The sequence below is a fragment of the Leptonychotes weddellii genome, chromosome 7 (assembly GCF_054177405.1).
Source record: "Leptonychotes weddellii isolate Sample4059 chromosome 7, ASM5417740v2, whole genome shotgun sequence".
Lineage (NCBI taxonomy): Eukaryota > Metazoa > Chordata > Mammalia > Carnivora > Phocidae > Leptonychotes > Leptonychotes weddellii.
Genome location: NC_138375.1, coordinates 38,106,910 through 38,130,484, shown reverse-complemented (window position 1 = coordinate 38,130,484; position 23,575 = coordinate 38,106,910). Strand labels below are relative to the sequence as shown.

Here is a 23,575-nt window from a genome sequence, read left to right as displayed (position 1 = left end):
CTCTCCGTTGCAAGTAGCAGAAAACCCAACTCGAACTGGCTAAAGCAAAAAAAAAAAAAAGCAATTTACTGGCTCATGTGTATGAATAGCCCAGGGGGATAAACTTCAGACATGGCTGGATCCAGGTGCTCATAACATGCCACTAGGAATTTTTGTCTGTCTCTCTCTGGTCCCTTGTCATCATGGTCTGCCTCTGTGTTGGCTTTATTTTTAGCCAGGAGTTCCAAGCTGACAGCTACAGCCTAGGGCCTCCGAGAAAAGAGAACATCTCTTCCCCTACGGCTCGGCCAAAATCCTGGGGCTGCCAAAGCAGCCATGCTTTGACCTGGGCTGACCACTGTCTGTATTGGCTAGGGAACATGCTCGCCCCTGGAGACCCAGGGGGGTCTCCACCCAAACCACACAGGGTTGCATGTGGGGCAGGGATGGCTCTCTAAGGTGACATTGGGGCTCTCCTTGTGGAAACAGAGAATGGGTGCTGAGTGGGCAAACACCCGACAAGGCTCAGAATCTGTATTTCTGACCAAATCACCCAGTCGGTTCGGATTCACGGGCAGGTTTGCGAATGACTGCTGGATAGATTGCTGGTTTTAGGCCTTATTAGAGTCACGGAATCCCTTTCTTCCTAGGAACTCTTAAACAGGAGCCAATAAACAAGGTTGACCCAAAAACGGCCCTGTCCTAGCGGAAGGAGGGGTTTAGAAGCCTCCGGTTATTCCCCAAGCAGCCCCTAAGGCACTCCAGGGGCCCCCCTAAGCTCCCCCATTTCTTTGCTCTCTGAGGTCCCTTTGGCTCTGATTCTCCAGCCCTGCATTTGATGCAATGGGGGGATGGGGTTAGGGGAGAGTCTCAAAGAGCTCACCTAATGCAGAGTCCCCCCTCCAACCCCTGCACCTGCGTTAGAAGCCAATGCCCGAGGAACAAATCAGGACAGGAGAGGCCAGGGGCTGGCTCAGAAGGTGCGTCAGATGCCACATCGGATGCTTCTGGCTTTGAAAGCCTCTCCTGGCCCGAGGCCAAACAGCCTCACGGGCTCTGCAGAGTGCTGGGCCCTGGGGCTGTGTGGGCGTGTGGCCCGCCTGCCTGCCGGGGACAGAGGGGCTGCAGACGGTGCCGCACCCGTTGTGGCCGACCGAGATGCCACGGGGACACACTGGCTGGGAGATGTGGTGGAGGATGAAGCCAATTTCACACTTTATTAGTCAGTTCGGGGCCAATTAAGGCCATCCGGAAACGGGGCTCACGCCCCTTCTCTCCCTCCTCCCTTCGCCAAGAAGAAAGGCCTGGATGGCCTGAAACGCTTCTTGTTGAAGGAGCACTATTTTTTTTTTCTACTCAAAACCCCACAGTATTCAAACCAGGAGTCAAGATCCCTCTTACTCTGCCAGAGACTGCAAAGCAGGAGAGGTGAACAAATCCAGTGTGTGTTGGGTGCGGGGGGTGGGGGGAGAAGGGGAGAGGAGTTGAGCCATGTTGTTTATTACTTCATTTATTCATCCGGCATCCCTTCAACAGATGCGTGCTGGGGGCCTACTATGTGCCAGCAGACTGAGCTTGGCGCTTAGTGTGATCAACCGTAACGTCCTCAGGGAAGCCTCATTCATTCCCCTGCTTTTCACTGAGCACAAGCCCTGTAGGACCCTTTGCCAGGCTCCAGGGGTGCGGTGCGAATAGGCGGACACGGCCCCTGCCCTTGTGGAGCTGACCCAGTGGGGGAGACCCTCAAGTAAAGAGGCAATTTCAACAGAGAGGGGGAAGGACCCCAGTTAGAGGTACACATGGGAGAAGCACCTGAAGCAAGCAAGGAAGGCTTCATGGAGGAAGAAACGTGTCCCTGAGACTTGAAGAAGGACTTAGCAGGGTGAAGGGGATGGGGAAGGGGGTATCACCCAGATGAAAGAGCGAGTGCAAAGGAGGCCAGAGACGGCAACATATCCAGTTCAGGGAGAGTGCAGAGGTCAGGGAGGGGAAGGGATAAACAGGGACCACACCATGAAGCCATGGTCGGGAACCTACCCGGGAAGGACCTTCCAAAGCTTGGCTTCAGGTCTGTGTTTCTGAAAGCTGGCCCCGGCAGTGGCCTTGTGAAGAAGAGAGGGAAGGCAGGAGGAACTGGAGGCGGGAGCCACAGTCAGAGGCTGTTACAAGATGGCAGGTGAGCACGTGGGGGTCCCCCCAGGGGCAGTGTTCAATGGCAGTGGGGCTGGTGAAAAGTGGGTGACTTTGGGAGATCCATACTCTATTCTCGGTAGGTCAGAGGGTGAGTTCAGGGAACAGAGACGGGACTGGGAGTCAGATGAAGCTAGGTATAGAACCTGCTCTGTTCTTAACATCTATGTGGCCCTCAGCAAATCCCTGTACTTTTTCTCTCTTCCCTTCACAAGCTTCATTCTCATGGAATCATGTTCCCAAGATGTGGGACCATGGGCCTCAAGTAGGGTTACCAGCTAAAACACAGGGCACCTAGTTAAATTTGATTTGCATATAAACATGAATAACTTTTTAGTATAAGAATATCCCATTTGGGACATACTAACACATACTTTGATTTAGGATTGAATAAGACCGATAAAATCCCTACCTTTGAGGAACTTTCTTTTTTTAAGATTTTTTTTTTTTTAATTTTTAAGTAATCTCTACACGGGGCTCAAACTTACAACCCCGAGATCAAGAGCCGGGTGCTCTACAGACTGAGACAGCTAGGCACCCCAAGGAACTTACTTTCTAATGGGGGGAATCAGACAACAAACAAATAAACCAGAAAATAAGAGGGAGTGATAGAGTCTGTCATGATGGTAAGACGGGGTGATGCAGGAGTGAGTGACGGGGGCGGGGCGGGGAGGGCTGGAGGCCCCCCAGAAGGAGTGATCAGCAAAGGTATCACTGAGGAGCTGCCCTTCCTGGCAAGAAGTTAAGCCTGGGGCAGATCTGGGGGAAGAGCGGCCAGAGAAGGGAAGGGCCAGTGCAGAGGCCCTGAGTCAGGAACGAGCTGAGAGTAACTGAGGGATAGAAAGAAGGAAAGCAAGCGCGGCCTTGTGCAGTGACCAAAGGGCAGGGAGGTCCGTGATGTGGTGGGAAGGGGGCAGGGGCCCATCACCCAGGCCTTTTAGGTCAGAGTAAGGAGTTGGGACTTCGTTCAGTTTTAAGCAGGGGCGTGCCATTCTCTAATTTACTGTTTTGAGGAATCACTCTGACTGCTCCGTGGAGAGTGGGCTGAGGGCAAAGGACAAGGGTGGCAACGGAGTGGCCATCAGGAGGCCCCTGCAGGAGTCCAGCTCCCAGCGTCACCGGACACTGGAAGTGGAGCGACTGCAGGAAGGTTGCCTGGCCTCGCTGAGGGGTGGAACGTGAGGGGCTGAGAGGAGGAGGCAGCAGAGGGAATATTCGGTACTGGGCGTGAGCAACCGAAGGGATGGGGGTGCCATTCCCCGGGAGCAGAAGGCAGTGGGCTTTGGGGTGCTGGTTGCAGCCTAGGTACTTGTTGCCGCTGTACTTCATAAGGAGGCAAAGAAGGACGACAGTCTCTTGGGGAGGAAGTGATATAAGTCAAATTCCATATTCAATTTTATTAAAAATAACGTGGTACCTGCATACGGTGGTACATTAACAAAAAGCACACTGTCGTTGCGTTACGACTGCAGAAAGGAAATTTGCACCAAGAGTTTTTGGCTGGTGGCTGTGACTCTGCAGGTGGGGGTGGGACCACAGGACTCCCAAGGGGTGTGTCATTGCTTGGACTCGCTGTCCTGGGAGGGGGCCAGGGTGGGGTGTAAAGGAGAAGATAGATGTTGAGAGATTTTTCCCAAGTGTGTGTGTCATTGTGCTTGTATTTTTATTTTATGCTTGCTGTTCTGTCCCGTAGCTTTTTTGGGGGGGTGTGAGGGGAGGAGTGTGGGGGGGTTGGGGGGAGGAGTGTGAAAAAGAATTTGAGGTAAAAACATTTAGGAGTTTGAAAAAAAAAAAGGGAAGGCATACTCGCCAGGGCCGGCTGGATCTGCATGGGCAAGGCTATCTGCCGCGGCTCCCACCGGCTGCCGGGGAAGCCTCCCCAGCGCAAGAAGTAATTCAAGATGGCCGACTCCAATCACCACAGAGTATCTGAGGACGTGGTCCCAGTTACCTTCCCCGGGGAACAACCTTTGGCCTCTCAAGGCATCCCCTGGTTTTCAGTTTTGAAAGTGCTCACACAGTGAGGGGATATTTTTCAGAGTTAGAGGTGGTGAAGGGTCAGGAATATAGACATTAGAGGAAAGGTGAAGGCACAGGGGGTGTGAGCCCAGAGAAAAGAAAACTTGGGCGCAAGGCCACTGCCTGCCAAGTTTGGAAGGGATCCCATGGAGGGGGTGGCTGGTGTGCTCAGGGATCCACCACTTATTCAGCACTCAAGACAGTGCATCATCAGATACAGTGCCACATGCTTCCATGCCTTATCCCATGTCAACATCCCAACAACCCTTTGAGGTAGGACCATTTCCTTATTTGCCCACAAAGAGGAAAGTGAGGTTTTAGAGGGACGGAGTAACTTGTTCGTGGAGGTCACACAGCTGCTAAGTGTTCGAGCCGGGATTTGAACTCGGGCATTTTGCAACAGGAAGCCTGGGCCCCTGACCGCCACCACCTCTTTCTCCTTGGTCCAGTCCACTGTGCTCACTAGGTCCAATTCTGCCCTCCGATAGGGGGGTTTCAAGCAGCTCTAGGCCAGACCCCAGGGTTCAACATCAAGTCCCAGGTGCTGCAATCTTCTGACCTTGAGCCCAGCTCTTAGTCCTGTCTCCTGCCGGGATCTCTGTATCCTTATCTGGCCTGATCCCTGAGTCCCCACAGCCTGGAACTTGAACCTCAACCCAAAGACTAGGCCCCTACTGCCCCCATCTCTGACCTGACCTTGATCTCCTTCCTGCCCGGGCGCTAGGAGATCGCTGTCCTCAAGTGCCCCATGGAGGCTCTGAGCGCCTGCTGCACACCTGAGGTCTCCCCCACATCCCCCATGGAGTGTGCCCTCCCACCCTCACAACTCCTTCACCCAATTCAACCCTCTTTCTTGGCCTGGCAGCTGGATCTGTGCTCCAGCCCTGGCTCTGTCCCAGGGGAGGAGCTCGGGGCTCAATCCTAACTAGGACACCAGTGTGTCTTGTGAAATGCCTACAGAATGAGTTCTTCAGTGCTGGCTGCTGGTGAGATTTGTGTTTGTGTTTGTTTGTTTGTTTGTATGTTTTTAGCCTGCAGCACTTGAGAGCTTGCTATGTGCCAGGCACTGAATTAATCATGTCGAATGGATTCCCTCATGGAACCCTCTAGCAGCCCTGTGAGTCGTGAATAGATGCTGCGGTGATTACTATTCATGCCCTGGTCCTTCCCCAGGCCAGAGGCTCTGCTGATATACTCAGAAGCCTTGAGACCCCAGAATCAAGATAAGCAGCCTCTTCCCTGGCCACGAGCCCCACCTCCACTTCCTATCTTCCTGACTTGGGGCTCACTGCCCCTCTTGAGACAGGACCGGACTCCAGGCACCGTGGCTGGAGGGAGGTGACCCTCTCCTGCCCATAGCCTGGCTTTGCTCTCATACAGCTAGCTGCCTTTGGGTATCTGTCTGCCTAGGGCCCTGCAGGAACACCCTCAGCTGGCCAGGACCAGGGGCGGCCCAGCAGATTCTTACAGCCACTGACCCTGTGCATCACCCACTCAGTTGCTGTCTGCTGCTGATGACACTCCCAAGAGCTCCAAGTAGGAGGGCCGGACAGCCTCTTGAGCCAGGGAAGGTGCGACAGGCCTGGTGATGGGCCCCATACTCCCTGAGGGGCGGGGGCACCTGGGAGCCCAATACTTCCACTGCCCAGTCCCTGCCTGCATCCCTAGCTACTGAGCAACCCATCAGTCACTAGCTGGTCGGAAGGAGAACCACTCTGCATTTTGAACAGAAAAATTTAACATAGGGAGGAGGCTACACAGGTGCAAGCAGGCCCAAGAGCACCCCAGAGATTTGCAACAGCAAAGAGATGCTCCAGTCCTCAGGCTGAAGAGACACAGTGTTACGAGTGTCCAGTATCAGAAGCTACCTGACAGGACCTGGCCGCATAGCCAGGCCTGTCCAGGGGAACTGCGGACCACCAGGGAGGGCCCGGCTGACTTGTCCGGGTGCAGTGGAGAGAGGCAGGAGAATCCGGGCCGCGCATGCCTGTGAGCATTGCCCTGGATGGGAAACACGTGCACCCTGACCCAGCCTGGCAGCGCCATGGATGGCAGAGCATGGAAAGTTCCAGCAATGCCTTTGGGGTGTGACAGCAGCTTCTGAGGGAAGGGCTGTGCCCAACTGCAGCCAGGCCCTGAGGAGCCAGGGTCAGGGGTCTTCCTCTCCGTAGGCGAGTAGCAGGTCTTGCCAGCCTCCCACATACAGGGAGAAAGGCCCTAGGAAACTTCCTCCAAATGTCATGCCATCTCTGCTAAGGTCCCCATGAGAATGATAACTGTGTTTATTGAGCACTAATGTGCCCCGTGCCGGGGTAAATAGTTTTATATCAGTTTCTCATTTATCCTTAGAAGAACTTTGTGGGATAGGTACCATGGAGATCCTCATGGGTGGGTCAGAAAATATGGCCCACATATGGCCCACAATCTAATAAAAGTTTGAAGATGGCAATAGGAACATGAGCATAAAAGGAAGCAGCTCTCCAAGAGACCCAAGGAAGGGGGATTCGTGTCTGAGTAAAGTGGAGAAACATGAAGGCATTTCACAGGAAATAGAAAGATATGAAACGAATTCTTCAGAGGAGATTCTCCACCCACAACAGTCCACCCACACTCAGCCAGAAGATACAAAGGGAAGCCTGTCATGGCCCACACAATCCCTACACAGATTTCACATCAAAAAATAAAAACAGGGGCACCTAGGTGGCTCAGTCAGTTGAGCATCTGCCTGGGATCGAGGGTCCTGGGATCGAGCCCCACTTCGGGTTCCCTGCTCAGTGGGGAGTCTACTTCTCCCTCTCCCTGTACCCCTCCCCTGCTTGTACTTTCTCTCTTCCTCTCTCTCAAATAAGTAAATAAAATCTTTAAATAAATAAATACAGACAAAACCCTGGTTTCTGTCTTCTCTTGAAAAATCAGAATGTCTGGCACCACTGGGCCCTCATTCTGATGTGGAATGTTGGTTGGAGCCAGGAAACTACTAGCTCCTTTGGACCGTGGGTGAGTGCTCTGGTCCAACGCAGTCCCCACCACTCCCTAATGTCTTTCACCTGGTCCTTCAGCTCAACTGCGCCCCCCTGCCCAGCCCCACGGGCACTTCAGGCGGACCCCTCAGCGGATTGGTAGAGCCCCGCTGCCACCTGGTGGCCGGAGCTCACACTTTCCGTCATGGCGCAGCAGTGAGGCTCCTGACGTGCCGTGTCACCCATGACCATCCACACTGACTGTTCCATTTAATCCTCTCACCCACCCTGTGAGAACAGGAATTGCACCCATCTTACAGATGAGAAAACAGAAAAGGTAAGTTCAGAAATTACCGATGAGAAAACAGATGAGCAAGGTTAAGTGAATGGATTGTTCAGGTTACCTGTTCTTCCTGATATTGCCAGGAATGGGAATGGAATCTTGCTCTTTCCATAACCCCGGCCCCGGGTCCTTGCGGCTCCGTCCTGCCACAACAGGCCCTACAATGACTTCCACGCTGGAAGGGACGTCCCGGTGAGGGAGCCAGTGGCTCACTGGGATAAGCCAGGACTCTACAAGGAGGACTTTTAGAGGACAAGGCAGGCTGGGGACCCTCATCATACTTCCTTCGCATGCAGAAACCATAATACGTGCATTTGCTACCTGTCTCTGGTTAAGTAGGCCTTGAACTCAGGATTTCTAAGGCCAAGGACGGGGCCACCACCATGCTGCCTCCCTAGGCCCGAGAAGGCCTCTTTCCCTTTTGCTTTCCCCAATCCCAATTATCCCAAAGAGCCCAGCACCTGCCCTGCCTCCTCCAGGAAGCCTCCCTGATCACCTCAGCCCCTAAAACTCCCCCTTACCTGAGCACCTACAAGCCTGGTCCACCGTACCACTCTGGGGCTGACAGCATCCTGCCCTGTGGTACCAGGTAACTGCCTGATGCCCGTGTGTCTTGCCTCTCCAGCTGGCGGGGAGATTCCATCGAGGCAGGGCTTCCCATCCCCTCTGGGATGTTCATATAAGCAATGTGCATTGAAAATCTATTCCTTGAGCCATGTGACAGAACCTTGGGGAAATTCCAGAATGAACTGGAGCTCGCATCCTAAAATACGACCCTGGGCATGTCACTCCTCTACTTCAATCCTTTTGGTGGCTCTCCACTGCCCTCAGAATACAGCTCAGAGCTCCTTCCCATGCGGACATCTCTAAGCCATCTCTCACCACACCTAGCACTCCTCCACACACCTTGTGTTCTAGCTCTATAGCATTTTGTTTCCCTGATGAAACGTGCTTATGCCTACCTCTGGGCCTTTGCACATGTGCCCTCCCTCCCACCTTCACCCAACCCAAGTTACCCGTTAACCCTCAGCTCCCATATTACTTCTTTCAGGAAGCCTTCCTTAGCTGCCTAGGGTCAGTTAGGGGCTGACCGCTCCACTGGACTCCAGTGGTACCTGCCATTGCCCTATTCTAATACCTACACTGCATGTAACAGATTACTGACTCGTCTGTCTCCCTCCCGAGACTGTGGGCTTTGGGAGGACAGGGCCCCCATCTGTCTGACTTCTTTGACTTCTCCCTGTATCCCAGCAGCTGAGGCCAACTCCTAGAGGTGTCAGCAGTGTGTGGTAGACCCTCCTCAAATGAACACATGAGGGGTGCCTGGGTGGCTCAGTCGGTTAAGCATCTGCCTTTGGCTCGGGTCATTATCTCTGGGTCCTGGGATTGAGCCCTGAGTTGTGCTCCCTGCTCAGCGGGGAGTCTGCTTCTCCCTCTGCCTCTCCCCACCCACCCCTCCGCTTGTGTGCACGCGAGCTCTCTCTCAAATAAGTATAGTCTTTTAAAAAAGAAAAAAATGAACGCATGAACAAATGAGGTCCCATTTTTATGAACAGTAGGTGTCCAGTGAGCACCTGTCACACTGGGGCATCTGACTATCCAATGGTTAGAGTTCTGCAAACTCCAGAGACATTTTCATCTTTGAAGTCCTTTATTCTCTGTGGTTCACGTCACTGATTCACCAAGCTAGAGCTCCTCACAGTAAGCAGGCGTTCATTCATCTTTCCTCCATATTGTAACCTTGTCCTCATGTTCAAACCTGAGCTTGGGCCCAAAAGGTTAAAGAGGACGCACCCTGTGGCAGGGAGCAAGGGCCACCCTGGGGATCAGCCTTGTTTGGTTCCCAGGCAAATACCTTAGCAAGTTTAGCATGTGGCAGCCCCGAAGTGCAATACATAAGACAGTGCAATGGCTCCAGGCATGGGGAGGGGGGGGCGGGGGGGGGAGGGAGGCACATTACATAGAGGCCCCTGGAAAAAATCCAGGCCATTCTCTCTCTCTCAACATGCATTTTTCTCAGCCGTCCATGACTCTGGACCTCCTTCCCTGGTCTACAAGAAACCACAACCCATGTGCTACTGAAGACATTTTCATTTTCCCCTCATGAGATAGATGTGGTTCCAAGTATATTCCAGGTTTCTCCCTTCCGCCTTCAAGAACATCCAGTTTTGTTCAGGTCCCTCTTAATGGCACTTAATAAATATACATTCTGGGACCGACAGAACAGGCTGTCCTCTTTCAAAGCACCTTTAAAACTGCCTGTTCAAAACATCTGAGCTAGGACAGAACTCAGAAGGGGCACATCCTAGCTTATAGCTGGTGGCCGCTTCTGACCGCAGGCCTGTCTCGTCCACTACTGCGTGTCTAGGGTCGAGGTCCCCACTCCTGGTGACACACCAAAGCACCTGGGGAGCTTTCTGAGTTCCTGAGGGCCTGGCCACACCCCAGACCAACTCTATTACAATCTTTGCGGGGGGCGGGGGAACGGGCAAGCAGCCAGGTTGAGAAGCCTGAGCTGGGGTTCTAGTCCACAGGAAATTCTCAGTAAGCACTGAGGAACCCACAAACGGATTTCCTATGTTATTATCTGCTCCCCTATGCCTCCTATTTGTATTAGAAATCTGAATAGGAAAAAGAAAGGAAAATGAGTCAAGAGCATCTTAAAGAGTGAATTTGGTGCCAGGACAGGGCCAGTGGGGACTGAGTTTCTCTTGCATGATGCATCTTCCCGCTCTCACAAGCCGAGGAGTGAGGTGAAGATCTCACGCAGGCACGTATGTATTTCTTCAAAGCCCTGGAAAGCCAGAGCTAACAGCGTTACGCACTACAGTTATAATACCATGGAGATGTTCTTAGCAATAAGTCTAAACTACCACTGGATTTTCCCCCACACTCTCCAACTTGGGTCGGTCCCCAAATATATAATTTGTATTACAGATCAGACTGGACCACCTTTTCCCACTTCTGTGAATCTTGAGATGTATCTTAGCCAAACCGACAACCCAGAGAGGATGATTCAACAGGGGCTGCACCCAAAATGGCCCCGTTGGGTCAGTCTGCCTTGAACAGGAACTGTTTTTCCATTTCCAGGTCCTAGAAAGGGATGACAATGGGTTTGATCTCACCAAGTTCAAGAGACTGGCTACCTAGAACGCAGCATGGAGAAGGGTCCTAAGGTGCCCCTGGGCTGAGGGGAAAGGTCACCACGCTGATTCCCAGTGTCCGCCGCGGCCCGGGCAGGGCCAGCAGCAGCACGCAGGCTTGTCTGCAGCCGGGCCGCTGGAGGCTGGAGCCATCCTGAGACCACTTCCGGGTGCATCTTGCTACCAGTGGCCATTTACATTTTATCACACTTCCCAATTTACAAGGAGCTTCCCTCAGGCCATTCTCACCACAACCCTGTGAGTTAGGTCTTTGTGGATGGGAAAACTGAGGTTGTGTCCTATGTCTAAGGCCCTACAGCCAACTGACATCACACTCACCTGCCGCCTCCAGGCCCTGAAACCACCCGGGGATCCCCCTGGCTCCCGACTTCCAGAAACAGGAAAGCAAACCAACACCCAAGCTCCCCCACCCACCAGGCTGTTGATCACCTGCTGCACAGAGTTGCCTAACCAATTTGCATGCCCTTTGTTCCCTAGTCCAGAGAACACAACAGCCTCACACACCCCACATAACACACCCTCAAAATCTCCTGGTCCCTGGAATAGCCTCTGAACTTGCCTAAACACATTCCAGAACTGTGACCTGGCCACACCTGCTCCGAGACTCAGCCAAGAATCTCCTGAGAACCTTTCCGTTGCCCACAAGCCCTTTCTCCTCAGCTAGAGAGGGCTCCGAGGGGGTTCACTGCCCAAGATAACTCAGCTGCCAGTGTGGGTTGGCTGCGGTGTCTCCTGATGCCACACGGAGGGAGTGAACCGTCAGGCCAGGCAGCTCTGGACGTGTCCAGTGCCCCCCTCCCCGCAACCCCATCGCACACAGGTAACATTCACCTGGGTGACCCACTCTGGTGGGCAGGGCTGGATGAGAGCACAGGTAAGATGGGCCATAAGCTACAGCAAGTTCTCATCACCTTGACCTGCCATCCAAGCTGTTGTGACTTCAGATGGGAACCACCTTTTCTGCAGACCTGACGAGCGGTTCTGGCGGGAGCCTTTCATGCTCACCCATGCCAGGCACTCCTGCAAGGCCCACCCACCTCTTCTCCTTGCCCTTCACCCTACCTCGGCCTGATCTCCCCTTCCGCCCCCACAGGGTCCTAGCATCTAAGCCTCCCTGTCCCTTGGCAGCATGGGCTCCGCGGCGGGCCCCCTAAGAGGGCAGACCCCAGCCCCATGGAGCTGGGCTTGCGGCCCTGGCCAGGAAGCTGGAAGGCACATATCCCCGCTGCTCGTTCACTTCCACGAGGCTCCATTCCGGGTTCCCCTTCTTGTCCTGGGCCTCCAGGACAGTCACCAGCTGGCCCGCCTGCAGACTCACTTCATGGCTGCTTCTGGCCACAAAGGGGTACACTGCCACCACCTGAAACACATGGGGAGCGACAAAGAAACGGTCAGAGCGGGGGGGACAGACAAACCCAGCGCAGAGACGCTATTCATCCTGCTCGCCCCCTGCCCCGACCCGACTCAGTCCCCAAGGCTGGGCAGTCGCCGCCTCCCAAGGACATCCTCGTGCTAAAGATGAAGCCTGCTGCTTCGTCTTCCGCCAGCAACACCAACTGCGTGCCAGGCTCTGTTCCAGGTGCTACTTGGCCTTGACTTTCACAGTTCTATAATTCAATTTGCCCCATTTTTCAGATAAGGAAATCGAGACTCAGAGAAGTCAAAGAGCTTATTCAAAATCACATGGCAACGAAGCCAGGCCTGTCAGAATGGGTGCCCTCGGTCCACTGCTACCACCCCACTGAGCAGAGGACATGGCACCCTCTCCCCCCAACACCCTGCCCAGATCTGAGGGTGTCATCCGCCCAGGCCTGCTTCCCAACTTGGAGTAGAGACTGGGGGTTGGGGGACTTGGTTAATTTTTAGGGAAAGTAATTGAACTGGACAAAAAACTAGAGGGGAGGGCATTTATTAGGCTAATATTTCACTTCCCTGGCCTCAGTTTCATCATCTGCAAAATGGAAGTAATAACATCCTCCCCTCCAGGTAATTGTGGGAATTCAACAAATGATGTACGCCTGTGCCTGGTACATGCTCAGGGCTCAGTAAATGCAGGCTGCTCTGATTCTGTTTACCATTCCTGTTGTCAGAAGCTGGGGAGGACTGGGATGACCCCACAAGTGTGGACCCATGAACAGAGGAAGCAGCTGATGTGTCTGGGAAGATGGACAGCTGGGCTCACCCGCAGCAGGGTTCCTAGAGACGCTGCCCACACTGGGTGGAGCTGGGGCCGAGCTGGGTGGCCAGGCCCTCTGGGGAGCTCCTTGTGGGTCCTTTGCTGAAAGTCAGGAATGCTCAGCAGGAGGCAGCCCTGATGCACCACTTGTGGATAATGCTCCAGGCACTGGCCCTCGGAGCCTTCCTGGGGACGTGCCGCAAGCCGCACACCTCAGATTCCACAGGCTTCTTGGCAACCCGCACACCGCCCCCCTGAGGCTCCTCCCTGGGCTATTCAGCACCAGCCTCTGGGTTCCGCCGCTGTTCCCCGCCACTGCTCCAGCCCTTTCTGCCGCTTACCTGTCACCGGTGAAGCCCTTTTCTAACTGGGAGCGTGGCTGCCGTTTACTGAGGCTCACTTTGGCCCCGCCTGGCCTTCCTGTCTCATCCAGCCCTCACAGCGACCCCACGGAGCTTCTCCTCCCTCAAAGACTCCGTCCCAGCAAAGCCAAAGCCTTTCATGGCTTCCCATCACTTTTTGTTTGTTTTGAGACAGAATTCAAATACCGTAACAGTCATCTTTTCAAAGTGCACAATTCAGTAGTTTTTAATATGTTCAAAGGCTGTGCAACCATCATTACTAATTCCAGAACATTTTCATCCCCTCAAAAAGAAACCCCACACAAGATAGCAGTCCTTTCCCAACCCCCCACCCCGCAGCCAACCACTAATCTACTTCCCGTCTCTATGCATTTGCCTGGTCTGGACATTTCATATAAACAAGAGTCATACAACACATGGCCTTTTGTACGGAGTTGCATGTGACAGCACGTATTGGCCCTCCCTTCTTTTTTATGGCTGAGTAATATGCCATTGTATGGATATGCCACATTTTGCTTATCCATCCACCCGCTGATGGACATTTCAGTTGTTTCTACTTTCTGGCAATTATGAATAATGCTGTTGTGAACATGCATGTAGGTTTCCCATTGCTCTGAAGCGAAGGCTGACACCCTCGCCAAGTCCACAAGGCCCTGCCCACCTCTCTAGCAGTACCTCACCCCTACCCTCTCTCCCCGGCCACAGCGCCTTCATTCAGTTCCTCACGCACCCCTCCTTTGTACACATACACACACACACACACACACACCGGCCCTTTGTGTTCACTAGGCATGCTTTCTGGGGAGCTCTTCCCACTCACAGCCTGGCACAGTCCCTTTATCCAATTAATCCCTGCTCACCCTTCAAATCTGAGAAAAAGCATCATTCCTCTTAGAAAAGCCTTTCCTGAACCTCTCCCAGCTAGGGCTCTGGCATTTATCACTGCTCTAACTTTACAATGATTCACATGATTATTTTATTAATTGCTGTTTTCCCCACCCCCAGATTATAAATCTGAGGAAGGCAACGACCAAGATTTACTTTTGCTCATTATTACATCTCTCATCCAGCACATTGCCTGGCAAATACTGAATGAATGAATGAATGAATGAATGAATGAATCCCACTTGCCCTGCTGATACGGAGCAAGGGCTTGTTGATGTGGCAGGGATGGGAGGCTCCTTTTTCCAGGTTCACTCCTGACCAGGACACTCGTGAGGCCACTGACCAAGACCGTGGCCTCACAGGATGGTAGCCTCTTCCAACAGGAGGGAAATCAAAGCCCCACTCCAAGTGGCCATGGGGAGGCAAACCCCACCCCTCTCCTAGACTCACCTGGGTCACCACTGGGACAGAGGGGACGGGGGCTGGAGTGGGCTCTGGTGTTAGGTGACGGGAGTCCTTGTGAGGCCACTCCTGCTCTTTGACCTCCTCCTGCCTGGGGATGACACGGTACAGCTCCAGTTTCCCAGCCGGCACATACCCTCGATGTCCTACAGGACATGCAGAACGTTATCTGGCTGCAGACCACCTCCCCATCCCTTTTAGTGATAGAGGAATCAGCACCATTCAGGGATGTGACTACCTCCAGCACAGCTTCCCAGCACTAAAGAGGACCTGAAAAAGTCATCCAGGAAACTCACAAACCCACCCCTAACCAACCCACACTCACTGTTTCCAGCTTCTACTTGCACACCCCCAGTGACAGGGTGCTTATTCCCTACTGAGGCAGCCCACTCTGTTTTGAACAGCTTTGACAGACATAAGAAGTTCTTCCTTGGACTGGTATAAACACAGCTTTCCTGGTGCTGGGCCCACTGATCCCCTTCCCCTTGAGCAGAGGCCTAGAGTAGGGCTGTTTCCTCACCCAGGACAGCCTTTTCCAGGAGGCAGCAACTGCCTTTCTCTTCGCTGAGTGCCCCCAGTCCCTGCTCATGAACAGCTACCCCAGGACTGTTCTGGTCACTATCCCCGCCCACGGCCGACACCTCCCGAGGGCTTGCTAGGTGCCAAACCGGCATTCAATTGTCCAGTCTTCACATCAACCCTCCAGGTCAGTACTGTTGTTTCCATCTGATGGCCGAGCCACTGCAGCTCAGAGAGGCTCTGTAACTTCTCTGAGATCACACAGTTAGTAAAGTGGCTGATTTGGAATCCAAACTCAGTCCTCTTGACCCCAGTGGCCAGCCTGAATCCCCGTTCAGCTGTTTGTCAACTTGAGTCACGAGACTGCCCTTTCACGGTTTCTGCTGGATTTGTACTGTTTTCTTAATTTCTTTTTAAAAGTAGGCCCCATGCCTAGCGTGGAGGCCAACATGGGCTCGAACTCATGACCCTGAGATCAAGACCTGAAGCAAGATCAAGAGTCACTCACTTAATTTTTTGATAGACTCACTTTTTAAAACTTAGACTTGTTCTATTAATATTATGAATAAAATCACAGGTTTACGTACTAGCTATGGTTTCTCTCATATGCAGAAAAATATTTCAATAACAATTATGATAAACTGTCTGAAGGGGGAAAACTGTCTGCGGGTCCCCTCCCAATAATCCTGTGTGACCCTCATCTTGTGGGTCACAGGCCCCTTTTTGGAACACATGGCTGCGCCATCTCCTCTTGGGTTCAAGGTGCCACCTGCCTCCTGCCCAGTTACACTGGGGCACCCAGACCTGAGTGGCACATCCAAGGGTGGGACCAGTGCATGGGAGACAGGACCACACGTCCCTCGATCTGGATACCAGATGTCTCCCTGCAGCTGGGATCCAAGCGCGCCCTCTCTGCCTTTCCACACCTTTCAGGGTGATGCTGGACTCTCTCCGTACACCTCTGTCTACCCCAACGGCCTGTGAGGTCCCCAAGGCACACAGTAAGTGCTGAATAACGGATGTAGCAATGTAAGACTCACGTCCTCTTTGTGGCATGTCACGGGCCACACTAAGCTGGCTGTGCCCCAAGCCCTGCACTTTCACCTGTGTCAATTCCCATCCTGGATTTGCACAGCCAGACCCCTGCCCACACCTGGATCTCCCCACTGGTTCCTGTTGGGGGGTTTCCCAGAGGGAGGGGAAGAGCCCATGAAGCCCCACGTACCCCCAGTGTCCACCAGCCAGCGACTGCTGTTGCCTCTGGTGTCCTTGTTTTGAAGGAGAGCCACGATTTGGCCCCGCGGCAGGGTCAGGTCCAGAGTCCCAGCCCCACTGACGCCGCTCGTCACCTGGTACAGCTTTTCGGGGCCATACCTGCTCAGGAGAGCCTGCACCTGGCGCTCAGCCCCTGGAAGGAGTGGCTGGGGGGGGGGGGGACAAAGAGAGACACACGTGCCTGAGTTGGCGTCTCAGAGCTGGTGCGCCAGCATATGCCCACGTGCTGACAGCCAGGAATCCCACGCCGATCCTACCTCTGCTGCCAGTGGGCAACAGTCTCCTCGCTAACAGATGGCTGGGTTAGAGGAAGAACACACTCTTGGGATCCAAAGGGATCTCAAAACAAAAAAAAAACAACCGCACAAAACACCCTCTCATTTAACCTCTAACATCCCTCCTGGGTCTAAACTTCCGGGATTTTCTAAAATCCTAATTCAGGTTCCAAAAGTTCTCAGTTACAGAACTCTAGGATGGGGCCCTAAATTCTGGCCACAGCATCAAGCTAGCTTATCCCACAGGAAAAAGCCCGGCACAGGTCTTTCGGCCTGAATGAGCAGGACCGTGAGCTTCACGCGGGCACCAGGCGTATGGCTGCTTTGAACGCCGGCAGAGGGTGACGCGTGCAGACCCTCCCTCACGTGTGAAGGGAGTGCTAGCTTTTATTCCACAAGTATTTATTGAGCACCTACTGTTTACAAGGCACAGTAAGCCTTGTGAATGGGGTAAAAGAAACACAGAAGACAGCTTTGCCCTGATGGAAACTGCCATCTAGCTGGGACGAATGACTCAGTGGCGCTGTCCATGCATCCAAAAATCTCCTGGCATTGCCTTTGTTTTCTTGTTCATTGCTTCCAGCAAAAGTATCACCAAGAAGAGACTCAGGGGTGACTGTCTCTTTTTGTAAAACAAAGAAGAAACTAAAAATGTTGAATATAGATTTACTATACACTCTCTCTCTGACTATATATGTGTGTGTGTGTGTGTGTGTGTGTGTATAGAGATCATATTCTATGTGGTTATTTCTGGGGGAGGTGGTGCTTGGTGTAGGAAAAGCAGACAGAAGTGCCCTTCGGGGACATCTGGGCACAGACTCTGCCATTACCCCTACTCCAATGGGGTTCACTAGTCAGGATCAAGAACTAGGAGAACCTGATGTTTCTAAATGGGCCCTTAGGTGGAAGTGGAGACAGGGTAGCTTTTTTTCAGAATGGAGGTGTTACCCTGCGTATGAAAGCCAGCAGTGTAGAAACATTTGCCTTCTTTCTCAAGTCTGAGAGGCCCCGGGCAGAGAACAGCAGTATTCCCTGGAGGGACCAAGGGGAGACATGGGAAAATATCACGAGGACTGCTTCTGTCCTAGGTGACCACCTCACTTCTGTGGGTTCTGAACCCTTAGCCAAAGAAGTCAGGAATTATAGGAGGGGTGTGGGGGGGTGGGGTGGAAACAAAGGTGGAAAAGAGGGGGCATCTCTTCTCTTCCTACCAATTTGCAACACACACTGGGATTATGCTGTTCCCATTTGTTTCTCTTTTTTGTTTCTCTGTGTCTTCTCTTTTTTCTATGATCAGCATGGAATACTTTTCCAATAAGACAAATGTTATTGTGTCTCAAGTAGCAAGAGAGAGGAGCTTCCCAGGACTCATCCCAGTAGCTGCTCTGCTCTTTACTTTCTGCCCCATCCTCCCCCCACGCAGCAGGGCCCATGCCTCCACCACCATGGGACTTCTGGCTGGGACAGCCTCGGTGTGGGGAAGGAAGGGGGATGGCTGTGGCCCAAGGAAGAGTCCACCCTCCTCCTGCATCCCTGATGGCCTTTGGCCTTCTCTGCATTCCAGTCAGGTGTGCAGGCCACCTCTATGGGCCAGCTCTGCTGGGCTCCTTTCCTTGTCTCTCTGGGTCTCTGGAGCCCCCTTCTCCCTTCTGGGGAATCCTGGCCATCTCCCGGTCCTTCACTTCACATTTCACATGTGACTGAACACACAGTTTCAGGATCCTCTCTGAAGATCTGGTCTGTCCCCATGTGGGGCCCCCTCCTCCCTTCAGCTACTTCAGTTCCACTTCTGAAATATACTACCTGGGGACATCCTTCAAGTCCACTGGAAGATTCCCTTTCCTTCTATTTTAGAGAAAAATACTTTACTGCAAAGAAGGATTTGGCCAGCCAAAGTCTGTAAACCATAATGCAGCTGAAATACTGTCTCTTGCAATTAAAAATTCCATAGCAAAAAGAAAATTTAAATGATTTGTTATTCCAACTTTTTATTCATCCTGAATGCTGGTATCTGAAGGCAGTTCAGTGAGATGGTGAGGAAACAGGGGCTTTGATTAAAAAAATGTGAAGTTCCAGGCTTGGGGATGCTAATGCCACTTGTCTGTTATTATGTCTAATTTCACTTAATATTCTACTGTTCTGCTCTTATGTTTGTTGGCCACGAAGAGCATGTGTGTAGGTGGTGTGAATCCCAACACCTCCTCCAGCTCACAGACAGAAAGAAGAGAGGGAAAGGGTACAAGGAACCCTGGGGGAGGAAAAGGAAAAGGAAATGGGATCGGGCCTGACCCCACTGGCAGGGGAAGGACTGGACGGTCTGCGGGGTGAGGAGACTTACTTGCGCGGTGGGAGGTGGCAGCACTTTCTCAAAGTTCTCTTGAAAGGAGCGAAGCTGGTGACCAGTCTGGCCCAGTGCGTCCTCCACCAGCTTCCTGAAGGCCGGCTCCGAGAGGTGGTAGTGGGGCAGCTGGGTGGGACAGACACTGTCCTCAGAGCCATCTCCAGGAGAAAGGGGACAGAAAGACTCTGGCAGCCTACATTCTAGCCCCAGATGTGTGCAGATGGGTCTTTACATCTTTGTCAGCTGTAGTTTTTGCCTGCTGACTGCCCCACTTGGTGTCCTTCAAGAAAGCGTCCCTCCGTGGGGTCCAGGAGTATTGCCCGCCGTGGGGCGGCAGCCACAGGGCTGGCAGGCACGGCCTCTCTCTCCCATCCACCGTGAGCAGCCCACGGACTAGACAATGAACCCAAGCAAGGCCAAGCAGAAGCCTCCCATCAGAGTTAGTACATGAAGGCTGAGAATGAGAGGAAAACTTTTCCTTTAGATGCTGAGGCATAAAAGCGGTCTCTCCCACCGTGCAGAAAAAGGTTGGCCTGACAATGAAGCCAGCCCAGACAGGGAAACAGAACTAGGAGGTGGAGCGAAAGCCGGAGCCCTGACAGCATTATTTGTACTGAATGCACCCTGCCCGGGGCTCGATCCCCTCCTGGGCCTCCCAGTTATGCAAATGAGGACGTCCTTCTTTATGCCTCAGCTGGTTTGGAATCCAAGGAGTTCTGAGTAATGCTCCATCCTGAGACCCTGGCCCTGCTAGCCATCTCCTGCATTCTTCCCACACAACTTAGGAACGAGTAAGACCCCCAGCTAACAGAGACATGTCTTCTCTGCTTGTCACCAAGCTCGCTGCTGTCTGACTCAGAGCATTTCCCCCTGCCCCCAGGATGCAGACAGATTGAGGTTCTACCATGCAGGCCTTTCCCGGGCTCCACAGGACTGGTCCAGGGGGATGGGCCATGGGACACAGACAAAGAAGCTGGCACCAGTCACCGGCAGGCTCTAACATTCTAAACGACAGGCCCAACCAGGAAAGGCCCTCTTTCTGCTTTTATAAAGTTATCTTCCTGCTACTGGCATCCTGCAACACTCCCCAGCCCCGCACATCCCAGTCTGAACACAAGGGGCCTGGCAGCCCTGGAGACGGAACTAGAGGGCGGGAAGAGGATGACAAGATCATCTAATCAGATTGACCCTCTGCCTTCAGGAAAGAGAAACGCTTCTTTTTGCAGATGGTTCAGGCTTAATTAAATTCAAAAAGCGTGTCTGAGACAGAACTCTGTACTAAATGCTTTGAAGGCCAAAAAGAATAAAAGCCTATAGTTCCAGCCCTCCTCAATAAGGAGAAACGGCTTCATCCAGCATCCCAGCTGAAGGCAGGCTCTGTGAAGTGCTTAGCACAGCGCCTCCTATGGGCTGTTGGAGTACACACGATGGGGAGACGGGCTCTCCCAGCTGCAAGGAGGGGGGTTCTGAGAGCTTCACGGAGAGATTCATTCATCTGTCACATATTTGGGGAGTTCCAACCATGCACCAGGCACTGTGAAAGGCATGGGGGGGCACTGGGCTGGGGGGCATTTCAGGCCAAGGAAGCAGTCTGTGCAAAGGGACGTGGTCCCACTCAGAAGCAGTGTGCTACAAGTGGGAGCACAGGGTGGACTGGGACCAGGAGCCACCAGGGCAGTGGTGCATGTGCATTTCAGAGGAAGTTTCATGCAACACACTGCATGGGGGTGGCTCAGCTGGGGACCATGAAGCCCAGGAGACAGCGGCTGGTATGAAGAGTGCTGGCCTGCCCTGGGGGCCAGGCCCACAGCCCCTCAGCTCTGACGCTGACATCAGAGACAGATCTGAAAGCAGCTTGGTCTTCTTCCCCACGTCAACCCCGGTCTTTTTCCCTGTGTCAATCCCCGTCTTCAAAGCTCTGAATTCAACGTTTGCACTTGGAAGTTTGTCCAAACTTCTTTGCAATCTATTTCTGCTTTCAGCAGACAGCTCTTCTAAAATGCTGCCAAGCACTGTTCAGAGCCCAGGCTGCGGGACTTGAACTGCCAGGGTTCAAATCCTGCTGTCGGCTGTGTGGCCTTGGGCACGCTGTCTAACCTCTTTTGCAGTGAGGATGCTGATGATACCTACTCTGTAGGGTCAGCGTGAGGATGAGCTGGGATAACACAAGGAAGGTACACCGTACGCGCTCGCGAGGACGCAGCTGCTAAAAGTAGTAACAGCAGGGGGAACGCCAACTGGAGACACTGACTCCCGACTGCGTAGAAGGGGCCTGGCCTCTGTCATCGACTTCTAATACATTCCAAGGACGGGCCCCAAGGTCTGCTATTTTCCCAGCAGAGCCTCCTCTGCTTCTGAATCTCAGAGCCCAGGAATTGCCCAGAGTCCCAGTTCTCTCCTTGTTTGCATGATCGGATCCCATTGCTGGAGGGACAACTGGCACAAGAGAGGTCCAGAAGGTCCCCGGGGCTGCCTGCTGCGCACCCGATGGCCTAATGTCCCTCCATCCCAGCCCCCGAGAACAGCTAGCTGCAGGCGCCCTGAGGCCCCGCCTGGCCCTCCTGCAGGGGCGCCCTGGTCCCAGAGGCCTTACCTGAGCCAAGCTGCCCTCCGCCCTCTGCAGCACTTGCTGAGCAAGCTCCCTCTGGAGGCCCACGAATGTGCACAGGATCTGGCCCAGCCAGCGCATGGCCAGCTGGTTCAGCTGTGGGAGCTCGGCCACTAGCAGGGAGTTGAGGGCCTGGTACGTGTGTCGGGCCTCCTGCTCCTCGTACGTCACGCTGCCCACCTCCAACAGCTTCTCTTCCACCCTCTCGAAGTCCAGTAGTTTGTCCAGACGCTTCTTGATCAGGTTCTGAGGGCCAGCCAGGGCTTTAGCCAGGCTGCACAACGGCTGCCACACCAGGCCTTTCAGCCTCTGCTTCTGCGGGGAGAGGCGAGCTTGGGGTTGGGGAAAGAAGCAGCAGAGGCCAGGCACTGGGAGAAGGGGTTTTGGAGGGAGCTAGGACCGGGCTGTAGTCCCACCCCTGCCGACTCGCTGTGACTTCTTGCATGTTATCTAAACTTTCTGGGCCTCAATGTGCCCACCTGAACAATGGGGACAGTGCATGTATGAGCTTAGCAGAGGGCCTGGCACTTCCTAACATCTGTGCACAGCTCTTAAAAGATTTTGTAGAGAGGGGTGACAACAAACACAGTCTTTGGGGCTCAGATCCCATCTTGCCACCGACCATCTGAATAACCTGGGAAGTCACCCTCTCTGTTCCTCCACCTCTCACCTGCAGAATGGAACTCTTAACAGCATCTACCCCCTAAGCTGTGTTGTGAGGATTAATGGAGATGAAGAATGTAAAGGGCTGAGCAGCTTATCTGCCTGGCAGATAGTGAGGCACAGCAAACATCAGCTGGGGCTATTTTTATCAGTAAAATGCATTAATAATAATCTCCGCCCTGCTGACTACTCTGGGCGGTTATGGATACGACAGTCATATAAAGGGCCTGGCTTCTAAATATTATTCCTTTTTTTTTTTTAAGATTTTATTTTTAAGTAATCTCTACATCCATCGTGGGGCTCGAATTCACACTGAGATCAAGAATTGCATGCTCTACTGACTGAGTCAGCCAGGAGGCCCCTAAATATTATTCTTTTTTTTTTTCTAAATATTATTCTTACCAGGCTCTGCCACCTGCCTCACAAAGAAAGGAGAAAGGAAAAGCTCCACTCACAAAGTGTGGGAAGGCCTGGAGCTGGAGGTCTCTCATCAGGCTGCAATACTGTACCACAGGCCCGCCAGGGATGTCCAGATCATATTCCTGGGGCCTGAAGCAGAGGAAAGCCTGGACCCAGAGCAAATCAGAGACAGCCAATCAGGACTCATCATAGCCAGCTCACGCCCCCCCGCCCCCCCGCCCCGCCCGGAAGAGGCTGTCCAGGTTCTCTGCACACCCACCATGACAGGGAAGCACTTAGCCTATTCCATCCTTGCACAACTTGGGTGATTAGAAAGTTCTTCCTGGTGCCTGGGTGGCTCAGTTGGTTGAGCGACTGCCTTCGGCTCAGGTCATGATCCCAGGGTCCTGAGATCGAGTCCCACATTGGGCTCCCGGCTCAGAGGGGAGCCTGCTTCTCCCTCTGACCCTCTCCCCTCTCATGCTGTTTCTCTCTCGCTCGCTCTCAAATAAATAAATAAATCTTTAAAAAAAAAAAAAAAGAAAGTTCTTCCTTAGACTAAACCAACATCTTTCTCCCTATTCCAGTGCTGCTCAAACTTCGTGTTTGCATAGCACCTCTGTGATTTTACTGCCATGTCTATATTCCACATATTCTATTAATACTTGAAATCAACAAACCATTCCTATTTATATCAATGTATTTTTTAAAATCACCTTATGACACTACCATAATGGGAAAACCAGCAATAACTGCCACAAATAGGCATGTAAGAATAACTGCTATAAAAACAAACAATGTCATTAAGTTCTGTCTGGACATCCCTGCCTGCAGAAGGCTCCCAGCCCAAGACTTGCTCTGCCTGTGTTAAAGACATACCAGCAAAAGCAGCTTCTCCTGCGCTCAGAGGATTAAAAGATGGAGTCACGTGCTTGCTGTGGGATTCCATGTCAAC

General features: G+C 52.9%; 1 protein-coding gene across 7 annotated transcripts in view; it reads right to left on the bottom strand.

Annotated features, from left to right (window-relative positions):
* Positions 1-9,123: 9,123 nt before the first annotated feature.
* Positions 9,124-23,575, bottom strand: part of ARHGEF37 (Rho guanine nucleotide exchange factor 37) — a 47,100-nt gene continuing 32,648 nt past the window's right edge. For 6 of the 7 annotated variants that reach the window (XM_081826165.1, XM_081826160.1, XM_081826163.1 and 3 more), the window contains 6 exons: positions 22,677-22,787; positions 21,544-21,873; positions 18,948-19,076; positions 16,285-16,480; positions 14,529-14,686; positions 9,124-12,015 (listed from right to left, as the gene is read on the bottom strand). In XM_081826165.1, the coding sequence (XP_081682291.1) occupies positions 11,806-12,015; positions 14,529-14,686; positions 16,285-16,480; positions 18,948-19,076; positions 21,544-21,873; positions 22,677-22,787 (1,134 nt within the window). In that variant the 3' untranslated portion in view covers positions 9,124-11,805. The remainder of the gene's footprint in view (positions 12,016-14,528; positions 14,687-16,284; positions 16,481-18,947; positions 19,077-21,543; positions 21,874-22,676; positions 22,788-23,575) is intronic. The other variant, XM_081826167.1, reaches the window with a different exon arrangement.